This window comes from Osmerus eperlanus, chromosome 1, assembly GCF_963692335.1.
Source record: "Osmerus eperlanus chromosome 1, fOsmEpe2.1, whole genome shotgun sequence".
Classification (NCBI taxonomy): Eukaryota; Metazoa; Chordata; class Actinopteri; order Osmeriformes; family Osmeridae; genus Osmerus; species Osmerus eperlanus.
The window spans coordinates 25,311,555-25,328,397 of NC_085018.1; the positions used below are offsets into that span (position 1 = coordinate 25,311,555).

The 16,843-nt window shown below is 51.0% G+C and overlaps 1 protein-coding gene across 1 annotated transcript in view; it reads right to left on the reverse strand.

The window, feature by feature from the left end:
- Nucleotides 1–16,784, reverse strand: part of LOC134028896 (potassium voltage-gated channel subfamily B member 1-like) — a 26,412-nt gene extending 9,628 nt beyond the window's left edge. Inside the window, exons 1-2 of the mRNA XM_062472790.1 lie at nt 15,716–16,784; nt 14,164–14,823 (exon numbers count right to left, since the gene is read on the reverse strand). Of these exons, the coding sequence (XP_062328774.1) occupies nt 14,164–14,718 (555 nt within the window). The 5' untranslated portion in view covers nt 14,719–14,823; nt 15,716–16,784. The remainder of the gene's footprint in view (nt 1–14,163; nt 14,824–15,715) is intronic.
- Nucleotides 16,785–16,843: the final 59 nt, after the last annotated feature.

A 16,843-nucleotide genomic window follows, 5' to 3' on the forward strand; every position in this document is an offset into this window, starting at 1 on the left:
CTCTCGCAAGCCCACTAGCCACACATCGCCTAGCGTACAGCCATCTCTATGGCAACAGCTGATCTTCCCCTGTTGGCGAGCAGGTGACTGAAGCTGGGGAAGTCATCCAGATCGATGGAGGCCGACTCTCAAACACATCCCCCCACCCCGACCCCCGGCCCCTGTCCTCGCTGGGCCCCCTGAGAGGGAAACAGCTCTTATCTGGATCAAGGGGGATCCACAGTGAGTGGTCCTGACCCTTCCCCCCTCCACACACTCAGCCCCCCTCCACACACCCAGCCCCCCTCCACACACCCAGCCCCCCTCCACACACTCAGCCCCCCTCCACACACCCAGCCCCTCTCCACACACCCATCCCCCCTCTACACACCCAGCCCCTCTCCACACACCCAGCCCCTCTCCACACACCCAGCCCCTCTCCACACACCCAGCCCCCCTCCACACACTCAGCCCCCCTCCACACACCCAGCCCCCCTCCACACACCCAGCCCTCTCCACACACCCAGCCCCCCTCCACACACTCAGCCCCCCTCCACACACCCAGCCCCCCTCCACACACCCAGCCCCCCTCCACACACCCAGCCCCTCTCCACACACCCAGCCCCCCTCCACACACTCAGCCCCCCTCCACACACCCAGCCCCCCTCCACACACCCAGCCCCTCTCCACACACACCCAGCCCCTCTCCACACACCCAGCCCCTCTCCACACACCCAGCCCCCCTCCACACACCCAGCCCCTCTCCACACACCCAGCCCCCCTCCACACACCCAGCCCCTCTCCACACACCCAGCCCCCCTCCACACACCCAGCCCCCCTCCACACACCCAGCCCCTCTCCACACACTCAGCCCCCCTCCACACACCCAGCCCCGCTCCACACACCCAGCCCCTCTCCACACACCCAGCCCCCCTCTCCACACACCCAGCCCCTCTCCACATACCCAGCCCCCCTCCACACACCAAGCCCCTCTCCACACACCCAGCCCCTCTCCACACACCCAGCCCCCCTCCACACACCCAGCCCCTCTCCACACACTCAGCCCCCCTCCACACACTCAGCCCCCCTCCACACACCCAGCCCCTCTCCACACACTCAGCCCCCCTCCACACACCCAGCCCCTCTCCACACACTCAGCCCCCCTCCACACACTCAGCCCCCCTCCACACACTCAGCCCCCCTCCACACACCCAGCCCCCCTCCACACACCCAGCCCCCCTCCACACACCCAGCCCCTCTCCACACACTCAGCCCCTCTCCACACACTCAGCCCCTCTCCACACACACCCAGCCCCCCTCCACACACTCAGCCCCCCTCCACACACTCAGCCCCCCTCCACACACCCAGCCCCCCTCCACACACTCAGCCCCCCTCCACACACCCAGCCCCTCTCCACACACCCAGCCCCCCTCCACACACCCAGCCCCCCTCCACACACCCAGCCCCTCTCCACACACTCAGCCCCCCTCCACACACCCAGCCCCCCTCCACACACCCAGCCCCCCTCCACACACTCAGCCCCCCTCCACACACCCAGCCCCCCTCCACACACTCAGCCCCCCTCCACACACCCAGCCCCCCTCCACACACCCAGCCCCTCTCCACACACCCAGCCCCTCTCCACACACCCAGCCCCCCTCCACACACCCAGCCCCCCTCCACACACCCAGCCCCTCTCCACACACTCAGCCCCCCTCCACACACCCAGCACCTCTCCACACACCCAGCCCCCCTCCACACACCCAGCCCCCCTCCACACACCCAGCCCCTCTCCACACACCCAGCCCCCCTCCACACACCCAGCCCCCCTCCACACACCCAGCCCCCCTCCACACACCCAGCCCCTCTCCACACACCCAGCCCCTCTCCACACACCCAGCCCCCCTCCACACACCCAGCCCCCCTCCACACACCCAGCCCCTCTCCACACACCCAGCCCCCCTCCACACACCCAGCCCCTCTCCACACACCCAGCCCCCCTCCACACACCCAGCCCCCCTCCACACACCCAGCCCCCCTCCACACACCCAGCCCCTCTCCACACACCCAGCCCCCCTCCACACACCCAGCCCCTCTCCACACACACCCAGCCCCTCTCCACACACACCCAGCCCCTCTGCACACACACCCAGCCCCTCTCCACACACACCCAGCCCAGGACACTCCTCGTGTGGGTAAACTCTGCTGGTGCGGCCCTGAGCAACACACTATCATTTGTCCCTTTAAGTTCTTGGCTGATTATCAGTCGCTGAGATACAAAAGGATGAAGGTATTAGTGGTGTGATTGATGAAGCTGGTGAGAAGATGTGTTCAGGGCTGGGTGCTGGAGGCTGGAGAGATATTTTGTCAGTCCTAACACACACACACTCTTTTGAGTGCAAAGATGCCAGTAAACTACCTCTAACAGTGGGACAGTAGTGAAGCAGGGCCAGATGATGAGCTCTCGCCTCATGTAACCCAAACCTTAATCTGACCTGTCCAAATGTTAATATAGCTTGAATGCCTTGGCCCATCTTGTGTTAAATGAACCCTCGGCTTGGCGGAGATTAACAGTGTTGGAAAAAGGATCAGTTTCAGGTAATTACTGGTGCCGGAGCCTGGACTACACGGCCTATACCGACCAACAACAGAGGAGGAGGGAGAGAGGGGTGAAGGAGAGAAGGAGAAAAGGAGGGAAGGAGGGAAGGAGAGAAGGGGGGAAAGAGGGAAGGAGAGAATGAGAGAAGGAGAGAATGAGAGAAGGAGAGAAGGAGAGAAGGAGAGGAGAGAAGGAGAGAAGGAGAGAAGGGGGAGCTAATGGGCCGTGGGGTATAGATGAAAGTAAAGCATCCACATATATCTCTCCTCCACCTCCAGCTCCCTCCACTGAGACAACCGTTCCATTAAACATTTTCACCCCCCCCTCCACTCTCCTCCTGCTTGGGTGCACGTGAGCAACAGAGCAGGTGTATTACACTGTTACCAGCTCCTCTGTCTTTCCTTGTCAGACGACAGTGTCCTTGAAACGATCTTCACAGGGCGCAGGTCTGTGTCTCTTCTCCAGGAAGCCCAAATGCCAGAGCAGGCCACCAGCAGAAACTGAGGCTTCTGGAAGATAACAGCCACAGGACTGAAGCCTGGATAGTGCCACCACCAATGTTTGAAGGTTATATAAGAGATACCTCGGCAGGACTTCAAATACTTGATCTGCGATTGATTAGCCTTGCCTGGCAAAATAACGTTAACTAGTGACGCATTGTACGGTGGGGAAACTCTGCCAATCTGGATTAAGCAATCAAGTTCAAGTATTCGTAGGGATTTCGGTACTATTAGATACACAGGTTGAGGTAAGCCAATCAGGTGTAGCTGAACAGAAGGTCACTTCTCCAGATGGCCTACTCCATCGTGGATGTACTCAGCAGTGTAAGTGAGCCAGGATGAGAGTATACAATGTACAGTAGCTTACTGGGTCCATTAAAAATGCATCAGTCATCCTTAAGCTTCACGGTCACGGTAGATGACAAGTAGGTTAAACGTAATGCAGCACTTGGGCTTGGGTCACAAAACCAGACGGTGAACATCCATCAATCAGATCCGCTGACGCCTGAGCTCCAGGAAACAGGAAAGGGAATGAAACGTCGCTCTACGGCTGAAGCTCAAGAGGTGTCCTACTTGTTGCAGAGCAGGTTGACCTGAGGGGGCTGTGACGGTGGCTTCATGTTCCCGCCCTGACGCGTGTCTGGTTGTAGGCCTGTCAGACGGAGGGGTCACGGAGGGGTCACGGGGGGGTCACAGGGTTGGGTGTGACAGGTCACGGTGGATAAGCTCGCACCCGGCGGCCTCGGGTTGCAACTCCAACTTTCCGGAAAGTTGTCTCTCTCAATTTACAGTGGGTGCCTGCCTTGCCCTCTCTACCACCTATCTACCTCCCTGATTCGAGCCCAGGGTGACAGGTGTACTCTGAATAATGGAGGGACTGCACAGCAAAGTGTCTGTGTCTCCGTTGTCCCCCCGCCTCCCCCACCCCCCCCCCCCCCACCCCCCTTCTGCTCGACTTGTCACCTTCCTAAATGTCAGGGTTGCCATATCTGCGCTTTTCTAGCCAAATTGGGCTATTTTGAAAACAGTGTCACGGGTGAAAATGTATTGGTGGCGGGTGGCAGGTTTTTGAACTACTTCTAAACTTCACTGCAGCCGCCGTGTTTCCGCTTAGGGGTGACCTGCGCTGGGAGAGGGAAACAGCACGGATGGGGAAAGTGTGTGGGGAGAGTTCATAACCTACACACACTTCCTTTAGTAAAGTGTCTCCTCACTTTCATCGAGTAATTGTTGCTCCGTGTCTCTGTTCGGTGGTGATAGGAAGCGGCATGATTAAATAATTTGTTATAATGAACCAGTGAAATGTGAGAATAGCAGAAAACAAGGAAAATATTAATCCACCAGTCATTTTTACATTTTAACTACGGAGGCATCTGTTGGAGAAATGTGTTAAACTCTTCTGTTGTACATTCAAAATTGGGCTAGTTTTCAGGCATTTTGGGGTGGTTTTGAGCACTGGCTGGAAATTTTAGCTTGACCTGGCAACCCTGCTAAACGTCAGCAGCTGGGGAGACACTCTCCGTCCGCACGTGAGGACAGCTAGCTAGCTAGAGTGCATGTGAGGACAGCTAGCTAGCTAGAGTGCATGTGAGGACAGCTAGCTAGCTAGAGTGCATGTGAGGACAGCTAGCTAGCTAGAGTGCACGTGAGGACAGCTAGCTAGCTAGAGTGCATGTGAGGACAGCTAGCTAGCTAGAGTGCATGTGAGGACAGCTAGCTAGCTAGCTAGAGTGCATGTGAGGACAGCTAGCTAGCTAGCGCGCATGTGAGGACAGCTAGCAATTGCTAACGCTACAGTGCAGCACCGGCAGGGCTCAGTCGCTCTAACTTACAAGGGGTGAGGAGATCACACCATGGAAATCACCTCACCATGGCAATCTGGTGGGATGAAATGGAAAAAAAGGTACGAGCGTCACCCGTGCCAACACTTCCTCTGGACACCGAATGGGTCAAGCGGTTCCTGGCAACCCTCTAGCAGGCCTCGCCCGCGCCAGACGCCCTGCCGGTTCCTCTCTGGTCCGATCGGATTAATGCCTTAATCGGAGACCGCTCTGTTTAGCAAGCAAAGCTATTTGAAAGCACACGTCATGCTGTAACGACGACCATTATTAGAACACAGTTGTGAGCTAATCCTTACAACTAGCTGAGCATAGTCTCCCCTGTTAAGGATGAAATCCCCAAGCACAGACACCAGGCTATTTACAGAACTAGGTGGCTTCTCTCAAGATTGATGGGAAGACACTAAAGTCAACTGCCTCTGTTATTCTTGACCAGCGGTGATAATGATGTCTGCTGTTACAGTAACACAGGATTCAACAAGACAAGTTTGGTACAGAGCATTTTGGAAGTATTGAATTGATTTAATCAAATGTAGATTTGGCCCCTGCAGGCTGGCTGAATATCGGATCGGGGAGGGAAGTCTGAGCCAAGAGACGTGATGAATCACTGGAAAAAGACCTTTCTAGAAGAGAGAAGTGACCCCCTTTACATGGGACACATCCAATCTCTGGTCCTCAGGTACATGACCTCTATCCAAACACATTAACAACACGTTTCTTCAAGACCCCATTCTGCCACAATGTCTGTGAGTGAGAGAGAGAGAGAGAGAGAGAGAGAGAGAGAGAGAGAGAGAGAGAGAGAGAGAGAGAGAGAGAGAGAGAGAGAGAGAGAGAGAGAGAGAGAGAGAGAGAGAGAGAGAGAGAGAGAGAGAGAGAGAGAGAGAGAGAGAGAGAGAGAGAGAGAGAGAGACTAACAAGGAGAGACTTCTAGAATTTCCTAAGTGGGGGATGTCGAGTTTGACAAATGAACTGCCAATAGTCTCGATCTGCCCCACCAGTTCACCAGCTTAGGTCTATGAGGCTGAGCTTAAACTTGAAGGCTGGAAATCAGCAGAGCTTAGCGGATACGACACATGTGAAACACCCTGGCAAGCACACAAACAATTTAATCCTTTTCCCCAGCATCTTACTGATGGTGGGGATCTCCCACATCGATTAGCAATTCCTCCAGAGGGGGTCTGTCTCCACACACCAAACCGCCATGCATGTGCTGGCTTACACACATCGATCCAGCCCCATCAAAGATATGCCTCTGGTCAATAATGCTAATGTTTATCCAAGCACGCTAACCTGTACGAAAAAGTACGCATTTGGTAGCTCTCTATCCTCTATAAATTTCAAAAGCTAAAAATAAAAATACACGTTGACAGATTTTATAGATCTGGAAAAAAACTAACTGTCTGGGACATTTCAGCAAGCCCTGGGTATATCTAAAACTAGTCTGTTCTTTATAGATATGACTACTAATTGACAATAGAAAGTGTTAGCATTAGGCTACTTTAGGAACAGCGTCCTATTAATACTCGGGCACTTTCATAGAGAATCTACACAATAGTGCGATCCAGAACTGACGGCTCATATTTATGCATAATCTGTTATTTCGCAGCCTTCAAAGAATATTCACTCAAGTTTCCTCACAAGCTTGAAGTACAGATCCTGGCAAAAAATTTGAGGTATTTTAGAACACCCCCTTCTGCTTGAAGTCCCTTCAAGACGTGGTGCTCCAGCCAAGCCCATGTCACTGCTCTGTACTGGGTTCTGGGTAATACTGCAACACCAGGTGAATCTCAACTCACAGACGGCCTTGACTCTAGAGTAAGGAATCGTCATGAATACTTAAATACCGTATCAAAGCGAACTAAAAATAAATACATTTAAATGGTAGAGGAGACTTCCATGTTACCTCCCATCCTGAGTAGTAGTAGGCTAGAGGTGGTGGTTTTCCATCTTGGTTTGACTGTAAAATTAATTTGTATGAATTACAATATTGTTTTTTAAGTTCTCTTATCTGTAATTATAATCTGTGATATCTTGTATCTGTTGCCTCCTCTGTGGTAATGAGTGTTTAAATGCTGATTACTTTTTTATCGTTATAATCAGAGAGGGGAACTGAGAGAATGAGAAACGGAGAGGAGGGTATGGGGAAAAGAGATCAAATGGAAAGAAAAATTTAGGGAAGAGGTAAGGGTGTAAGTGTTGTAGAGAGGAAAGATAGGGAGAGAGAGAGACATTCACATTTAGTCATTTAGCGGACGCTCTTATCCAGAGCGACTTACAGTAGGTACAGGGACATTCCCCCCGAGGCAAGTAGGGTGAAGTGCCTTGCCCAAGGACACAATGTCATTTTCCACAGCCAGGAATCGAACAGGCAACCTTCTGATTACTAGCCCGATTCCCTAACCGCTCAGCCACCTGACTCCCACCAGACAGGGAGAGATAGTGAGAGATAAGGAGAGAGAGATAGGGAGAGAGAAGAATTCAACTCTTCCAAATGCACTACGCCACAAAAACGATTTCCCCCTCAAAAACATCCTTCTTACCTGGGTGTCTCATGGCCATTTCAACAATATTAAGCAAACTAATATTCTTCCCGATGTTATTACCACCCTGGCAGTATGCTTGATTTAATTTAATTATAATTACAAGACATGAAATGAAATGGAATCCCACAGTCCTTAAATTCAGGATTAACAACCGTGACTCACACAGTCACAGACACACACAAAAACCCACACGTGCGCACATGAACTACATCAAGGGACACACACTCAAGCACACACTCACAGAAATGTGCGCAAACACATTTGGCCCTATTCAAATGGGGTAACGGCAGCCTTGAGCCGTTTGCAGTATCGCTTCACAGCATAGCTGAGACCAACACCAGCCACACACACCATCACACTGTGACTGCTGCTATTCACAGAGCACCCCCATTGCTGTTGGTCTCCTTGAGAGGCTAGGATGTGAGGCTAGAGTGAGGCTAGAGTGAGGCTAGGATGTGAGGCTAGGGTGTGAGGCTAGGGTGTGAGGCTAGCGTGTGAGGCTAGCGTGTGAGGCTAGAGTGTGAGGCTAGGGTGTGAGGCTAGAGTGAGGCTAGGGTGTGAGGCTAGAGTGTGAGGCTAGTGTGAGGCTAGGGTGTGAGGCTAGGGTGTGAGGCTAGTGTGAGGCTATGGTGTGAGGCTAGCGTGTGAGGCTAGGGTGTGAGGCTAGCGTGTGAGGCTAGGGTGTGAGGCTAGTGTGAGGCTAGGGTGTGAGGCTAGTGTGAGGCTAGGGTGTGAGGCTAACGTGTGAGGCTAGAGTGTGAGGCTAGTGTGAGGCTAGGGTGTGAGGCTAGGGTTTGAGTGTCACACCCCTGGCTGTGACACTGGTTCTATTTATTTTTTCCTTGTGTTCTCCTCCCTCCCTTTCCCTGTGTGTGTGTGTGTGTGTGTGTGTGTGTGTGTGTGTGTATGGGCGGAGTCTCCCGGGAACAGACAACTATTCTCACCTGCGGCAGATCTGCAATCAACAACCATTTAAACCCTGTTCACCATCCAGACTCTGCCAGACTGTTACATCAGTCACATGTTCCTGGTCGAGACTCAAGGGTTTTCCAGCCAGCTACTTGCCTTGCCCGGTGTGAGGCTAGGGTGTGAGGCAAGAATGTAAGGCTAGAGTGTGAGGCTAGAGTGTGAGGCTAGAATGTAAGGCTAGAGTGTGAGGCTAGGGTGTGAGGCTAGGGTGTGAGGCAAGAATGTGAGGCTAGAATGTAAGGCTAGGGTGTGAGGCTAGGGTGTGAGGCTAGGGTGTGAGGCTAGGGTGTGAGGCTAGGGTGTGAGGCTAGAATGTGAGGCTAGAGTGTGAGGCTAGAGTGTGAGGCTAGAATGTAAGGCTAGGGTGTGAGGCTAGGGTGTGAGGCTAGGGTGTGAGGCTAGAGTGTGAGGCTAGAATGTAAGGCTAGGGTGTGAGGCTAGGGTGTGAGGCTAGAGTGTGAGGCTAGAGTGTGAGGCTAGAGTGTGAGGCTAGGGTGTGAGGCTAGAGTGTGAGGCTAGAGTGTGAGGCTAGAGTGTGAAGCTAAGGTGTGAGGCTAGAGTGTGAGGCTAGAGTGTGAGGCTAGAGTGTGAAGCTAAGGTGTGAGGCTAGGGTGTGAGGCTAGAGTGTGAAGCTAAGGTGTGAGGCTAGAGTGTGAGGCTAGAGTGTGAAGCTAAGGTGTGAGGCTAACTGTGTTGACTTCCCAGGGAGATCTCCAGCAGTACAAAATAGACACAGACGTGCTTTTTCTGGTCAGTTTTGTGTGTATTTGTGTCTGTATTTGTTTGTGTTTTTATGTGTGTGTCTGTAGTTGTGTTTGTGTATGCGTGCCTGTGTGATTGTATCCTCACTCTACCCATCTCGCCTTACATCTTAATGCAATTGCCATCGATTTCCTCCTTAAAACAATCTGCCTGTCAGGCACTTCTGGGTGAGAACAAATTGAGTCTACAAGGACCAATAGTTTGTTGAAGGCTTCAGCCTGGCAGACCTAATCACCAAGGACCCCTCCTGTGCAATTTAACATTTCACCCGAACAAGGCAGGGCTCTAGCATCGAAGCGATGGGTTACATCTGACCGAATGTACAAGAACAGGAACCTGCAAATAGAGGCTGTCGCTGTTGAGAGGGTGAGGAGAGAGAGAGAGTAGAGGAGAGTAGTGAGGAGAGAGAGGAGATAGTGAGGAGAGAGTGAGGAGAGAGTGATGAGAGAGAGAGGAGAGAGTGAGGAGAGAGAGAGGAGAGAGAGAGGAGAGAGAGAGGAGAGAGTGAGGAGAGAGTGAGGAGAGAGTGATGAGAGAGAGAGGAGAGAGTGAGGAGAGAGTGATGAGAGAGAGAGGAGAGAGTGAGGAGAGAGTGATGAGAGAGAGAGGAGAGAGTGAGGAGAGAGTGAGGAGAGAGTGAGGAGAGAGAGAGGAGAGAGTGAGGAGAGAGAGAGGAGAGAGAGAGGAGAGAGTGAGGAGAGAGTGAGGAGAGAGTGATGAGAGAGAGAGGAGAGAGTGAGGAGAGAGTGAGGAGAGAGTGAGGAGAGAGTGAGGAGAGAGTGAGGAGAGAGTGAGGAGAGACTTCCTTAATTAGTGCAGACTACTAGAGCACTGGTAGCCTGGTTCCCAGGCTCTTCTTTGACTGAAGATGCAGTTGTTTGGGGCTGCACTGGTTGGCTTTAACCCTTGTGTTCTCTTCGGGTCATTCTGACCCATCAGTCATTGTTACCCACCGTCGTATTGTGACAACTTTACCGCATACAAAAACAAAGTGAAGCATTTTCTTTTAACCGTCGGGCTGTCTCAGACCCTCCACATTGCACAGTGTTTTTGTATTGGGTAAAATTGGGTAAACACAACGATGGTTCGTTATGAACCTTTGGGTCATGTGACCCGAAGGCAGCACGAGGGTTAAGGGGATTAATCACACAGGTAACTCTGTGCTCGCGCTGTATTACACTGTGCTTGTGATAGCTGGTGCAAGCCACCGCCCCCCTCTCCCTTCAAAGGGTATAGGGAGTTTGAGTTGGCAAAGACATGTTGAGACTTGTTGAGTGTTGAGACAAGCACCAGTTCAGCTCCACGGTTCGCCTTCACAAAATCCCGTTCTCTTTCCTCGCGGCTCAAGACGACCAGACACCAACCGAAATAACAAGATGGCTCATCGTTAATAGATGAATAAATCATCTCCAGCATGTTGTTTGCAAGTTTACAGGCTGTTTGAATGTTTCTTTTTCATGATTAATTCAGGGAGAAGAGGGAAACCCACTTTCCTGGTAATTCACGTGATAGATGGCTGTCCACACAGTGTCCTTCACCGGGGACGCAGGTTTGACTGTGAGAAATGGCCCCTCTCAGAAAGGCCCTGTTCCGTACGTGTATTTTTGGGCAAGTTATAACTCCTGGGGCGGGAATCAGGGTGACATCTGGAGATACAGGGAGGGCACTTCACCTCCCTCACAAAGTCAACCGTTATTAATGTGCAATTAAAAATGTATCGTCACTGAAAAATAAAAGAGGTGGGGTCTGTGTTCAGAGGAGCAGTGTATTCCGGTGATGTTCCCCCTTCAATTGAGCATAAGAAAACAGGCGCGCATCTCGCGGGCGTCATTAAACCTCCCTGTGACACTTTCATAGCTCTCTCCCCCCATTATGCAGGCAAAAACATGGGACAAGCACCCAATTTGTCAAACCGACAAATTACACCCAGTTACCCCCTCTCCCCTCCCTTCCCTCCTTTCTTCGTTCAAAGGAAGTCTGAGCCTCTTAAAGATATCCTGGAGACTAATCCCCCTTAGCGCTGCGCCACGATCAAGCCACAGGACCGAGATAAAAAGCAAGTCATTATTCGCAACCTGCTAGTCTCAGTCGGTTGACTTCTAATGCAAGCTCGCGGTCTGGCTGATGGGATTGCTCCCAGAATAGCTACAGCACCGGACAGTCCCGCGCTTGACCCAGGGCGGCTGCTGGCTGACACATCTGAAGGTGATCGTGCCTTTTAGGTTGTGGCCCCTCGACCGTGGAACAAACTGGCCGTTTTTATCCGGTCATCTCCCACCACTGAGACATTTAGCCCAAGTTTTGTCTAAAAACGTGTTTTTATTCTGTCGCGTTCCGAGTCAGTTCAGGGTCACTCGTGCTTAACCTACTTGTTTGTATCAAGTTTTCATTTAACGCGATATGTCTTATTTTGATCGGTGCACAACTTTGTACAGCAGCTCGAGCTCGACAGACCTCGCGAGGCAGCTCTAGACCCTGTCGCTCTGCATGGCAGGTGCAGCTCTATACCCTGTCGCTCTGCATGGCAGGTGCAGCTCTAGACCCTGTCGCTCTGCATGGCAGGTGCAGCTCTAGACCCTGTCGCTCTGCATGGCAGGTGCAGCTCTAGACCCTGTTGCTCTGCATGGCAGGTGCAGCTCTATTCCCTGTCGCTCTGCATGGCAGGTGCAGCTCTAGACCCTGTCGCTCTGCATGGCAGGTGCAGGGTCCATCTTTGTTTCTGATGGCTTCACGCAACTTCAAAACAGGGGTCACATGACTCTCCGGGTCAGAACCACAAATTCAGCGCCTTGGCTTGGAACTATGGATGAAATTGGGTAGGGTATTGGGTGGCGGGTATTGCATTTTTAGTTCATATTCTGGACAATGATATATGCTAATCCACAGCAAATCAGACTTTTCCAGCATCCATCTGATATACAATCATGTTAGCTCTTAACCCTTGTGTTATCTTCGGGTCATTCTGACCCATCAGTCATTGTGACCCACCATCGTATTGCGACAGATTTACCGCATACAAAGACAAAGTGAAGCATTTTCTTTTAACCGTTGGGCTGTCTCAGACCCCCCACATTGCAAAGGTTAAAAGAAAATTATTTAAATTTGTTTTTGTATTGGGTAAAATTGGGTAAACACAACGATGGTTCGTTATGAACCTTTGGGTCATGTGACCCGAAGGCAGCACGAGGGTTAAGAGAGACCATAACTTCCTGAATCTGCCTCGACCTGCAATACTGATTATTTCTCGATCAATTTCATCGGCAACTGCATGGGAGAGGATGAGGCCTGTTAACTGCTAGCAGAGGTCCCAGTTGTATATAAAAGCTATTGGATTGTTATTAATCATGTAAATTGAATATTGACATGGTCAAACACTGGCAAAAGTACTTTGCTTAAAACATTCTGTTAACACGACTGCGTCCATTGATCCAGAGCAGCGGACCATGCAGGCAAAAGTGCGGCACTGGGGCTCCAGGGGAGACATGGGAAGAACGGGAACTGTGCATGGTGCATAAGAGAGGGAGAGAGGGGGGGAGGAGGGGGAGAGAGACAGAGGGAGAGAGAGGGGGAGGAGGGGAGGGAGAGAGAGAAAAGGGGAGGAGGGGAGAGAGAGAGGGAGAGAGAGAAAAGGGGAGAGAGAAAGGGGGAGAGAGGGGAGAGAGGGAGAGAGAGAGAAAAGGGGGAGAGAGGGGGAGAGAGAAAGGGGGAGGAGGGAGAGAGAGAGAGAGAGAGAGAGAGAGAGAGAGAGAGAGAGAGAGAGAGAGAGAGAGAGAGAGAGAGAGAGAGAGAGAGAGAGAGAGAGAGAGAGAGAGAGAGAGAGAGAGAGAGAAAGGGGGGGGAGAGAGAGAAAGGGGGGGAGAGAGAGAGAGAGAGAGAAAGGGGGGGAGAGAGAGAGAGAGAGAGAGAGAGAGAGAGAGAGAGAGAGAGAGAGAGAGAGAGAGAGAGAGAGAGAGAGAGAGAGAAAGGGGGGGAGAGAGAGAGAGGGAGAGAGAGAGAGAGAAAAGGGGAGAGAGGGGGAGAGAGAAGTGGAGGAGGGGAGAGAGAGAGAGAAAAGGGTAGAGAGAAAGGGGGAGAGAGAAAGGTTGAGGAGGGGAGAGAGAGGGAGAGAGAGAAAAGGGGAGAGAGAGAGAGGGAGAGAGAGAGAAAAGGGGAGAGAGGGGGAGAGAGAAGGTGCCCAGGTTTGCGTCCGAGGGGGGGGGGACCTTGCCCCTTGCCCAGGACGCCAAATGTGCCAGGGCCGCCACTGCTTGCTTCCTACTCTGATATCAACTAGTCTCCGTGGTGCCACATCTAGAAGACTCCTCTCCTTCACCTGTCCGTCTGCCCGTGAAATTACGAGAAGACCAACAAACCGAATCAAATGACACCAATCCACTGCAGCGACTTGGCGAGGTGATGATCTAGTTCATTGGGTCTCATTTTGCATTGTTATGGCTTTGGAGTTTAAATGCTTTGCTAGGCAGCTGACTTTAATAAGTCAAGTGTGGATCAAACGTATCAGATGTTAAAATGAAGACAGGCTCATGTTATCTTAAACCTGAGGTTTACTGCAGTTTCTTACCTCTCCTGGGAAACGGTAAATGTTCTGGAATTTTCCAGCTTCTCTGACAATGAATGAGTTCTCAACTCTGGTGTAACTTTAGACTAAACTAATGTCTTGTTTATAAGGAACCAATACATTAATAAATAGGCATACTTTAGATAGACGAGGTAATTGTGTATCATTATGGTGCATAATAAGGCAGGTAAACTGAGATGAGTAACCTAATCATACTCTAGCCTACAGCACACACAACACAGGCAGCAGCTCGTGGCCATCACCTCCGGTCAGATTACATTCATTCATTAGGCTATTGACTTCTTCCTGCGCAGCCCGCAGTACTACAGCCTACACAACAGTGTCAAAACACAGCGCCAAAGTCATAAACCGTTGAAGACGAACCACAGACACGGGACATCGAACGTAGCCTACCTTAGCAGCGAACGACGAACTCGGTTTCTCCAGGAGATCCCAAAGTTTTCTCCGTTTATTAGCACAGCACGTGTCCTCAAACTCGTCGCCTTCCCGCTCTCTCATGGTCTCTGCTTCTCGTTTCAGTTCCTCGTTCATCTGCTCCTTCTTCTGGTGGTACCGGGCCTGGCAGCACGACTCCAGATAAATCTCATCAATGCCCCAGAAGTCGAGCTCTTGGCTGAACGACAGAGCACACATCTCCTCCATCATGTGTAACTTTCCTGTGCGATAGAAGTTGAGAATGGACGTAAACGCGCCGGGATGCCTGTCAAAAAAGTACTCGTTGTCATCCAAACTGTAGTCATCGCATATCTCTATGATAGAGTCGTGGGTGTTGCAGTCTCGCAGTTTTCCGAGTCTGGTTCGTGGCAGTCGGTCTAGCGTTCTCCACAGAACTTCGTGAAGGAGACCCCCGACATTGAGTCGCACCCGGCGGGAGTGTGACTTGCTCCGGATAATTTCCACCGGCTCCGGTGGAAGGGAGGAGGTGGATCGTGACCCTGTTTTATTCATCCTTTCAAAAGAAGCTCCGCCGCTCGTGAATGAAAAGTTACAATTTGGTCAGGTAGACGCTGTCCGGAAGAGGACCGCATTAGGGTGTAGTTTCCATCTCTGTGGCTGAAAAAGAAGAACGTTACAATTCCGTTACAACAGGCCTAATCATTTGAAAGAATGGCCATACAATCCTGATGACCTACAGCCGTGATAGAGGGAACATTAGTCGCAGAATGTCAGGAGGTTTATCCACTCATCAGAGAACCAAATAGATAATTTAATCTGCTTTAAGACGCGCAGCAGCTTTCGTCGCTGATCAGGGAGGGGGAGGGGAGGGGGAGGGGGGGGGAGGGGGGGGGAGGGGAGGGGGGGGGGGCAATGATAAACTCGACTCTACAAGGGAGCGCTGTCCGGTGCTGAATTATCGTGTCAATTCACAGACGTCCACATTTCTTCGCTGTCCCTTTGTTTAGGTGCTGAAATTATTCATTTTGAGCGGCAGGCATTTGTTCCACCACTGTACCGAGTACAAAGCAGAATCTACTTGATATTCGTAGGATTTTTTTTATCGCTCCTTAAGAGATAACAGCCCCTCTATACAACATGAGCAGATTTGATTCAAAGCTCGCATGGAGCCACGAGCCAAACCATGGCATACAGTGAAGATGTAACATTTCAAAAGACAGAGCAAGAGCCATTGTCAACAAAATAAATCAAGTTTAATGTGTCTATTTAAACCAGTTATTAGATGGAGACATGGTTTTGCCTATTACACCATTTTTTGTGTCATAACAGTTTACGTGTTTGGCTAAATGCATGTAGCTACTAAGAATATTAGACCACTGAAAGTCTAAAGTAAACTGTAAGTACAAACGTACACATAACGATGTTTTGTTAATATATCCAAGTGTCCAAATAGGATAACTGAGTTGAAATAGGCTAGAAGTGTTTCTCACTCGAGACCAAAATGAAAAAAAGGAGGGAGTCGGCATAAACGTTCCTAAGACTTACATACCAGTATCTTCACCACAATCCGATTCGGTGTAAAAGATCACCATCAACGAAGGCGATAGTACTAATATCACGACTCTCTGATCGCCGCCGCTCTGCTGGCTGGTGTTTCTGGAGACCCCCGCGACATGTCTTAATCGGCGACAGACAAACTGTTATAGCTCACAAGGGCTCTGCCGTGCTCCTTCCATCTGAAGAGATTCAACAAGTTCGCCGTGAATCACTCCCGGTTGCTCTCTACCTGGCCACTGTGTGTGTGCTTGCGCCGTGCGTGACGGTCCAGGACGGGGCTCCAACTGTGTTCTGCAACGGCTGCTTTCTCAAAAGGCTCCAACTAACTGCTGCAGGCAGGCGGGAAGGTTAACCCTTACCGTCCGGTATCAAGCGACAGCAAGCGTGCCATCCTCAATGGACGAGGCGACTATAGAATCGACTTCAATGTCGGGAAATGTAGTAAAAACGTAGCAAGGTTGTATAAAGACAACACATGTAATGTTGTCTGCCCGCTAGTTACGCGCAACTCAAAACATGACGATAAATAATTGCGTGTGACAAGGAACGCCAAGTACAGAAGTGTTTACATTGCACAGTCTTGGCAGCAACAAGCGCCTGGTTCCGCCTCAGCTGTAGGCGAGATCAATGGAGTAAAGCCACGAGCCCAGTAGGATATCAGACGTTGGACCAATGAGAGACCTTTAAAAGGGTAGACATACCATATGCTGCACAATACAGTACACCTTCCAATGTCATATCAAGCCTATATGACTACAAAGGTGTCAAGTTGTATTTATAAATGATCCATTATTACTACATATGGGCACCGCTATACCTTGATAGGACAGTGCTTTATCGTAAACTGATAGACGCTAAATACGGATCCTGTTAAGAAAAGTAGGTCAACTGATCATTTGTTTTTCTAATGGCGCATAAATCTAAACTTTCCACTCGGTGTACCTTCAACCCGGAGGCATGCGTCTGGGTAATAAACCTGGCGAGCTCTGTTTACAGAGAGGACCGTCTTCTCATTACTCCGAGGAACCCGTACCCGAACACTAAACAGCTTCCTGGGATATCGCAGGTCCAATTCTGTTGCGATAGCTCCGTATTGCGTACGGGTCGTGGCTACACACAT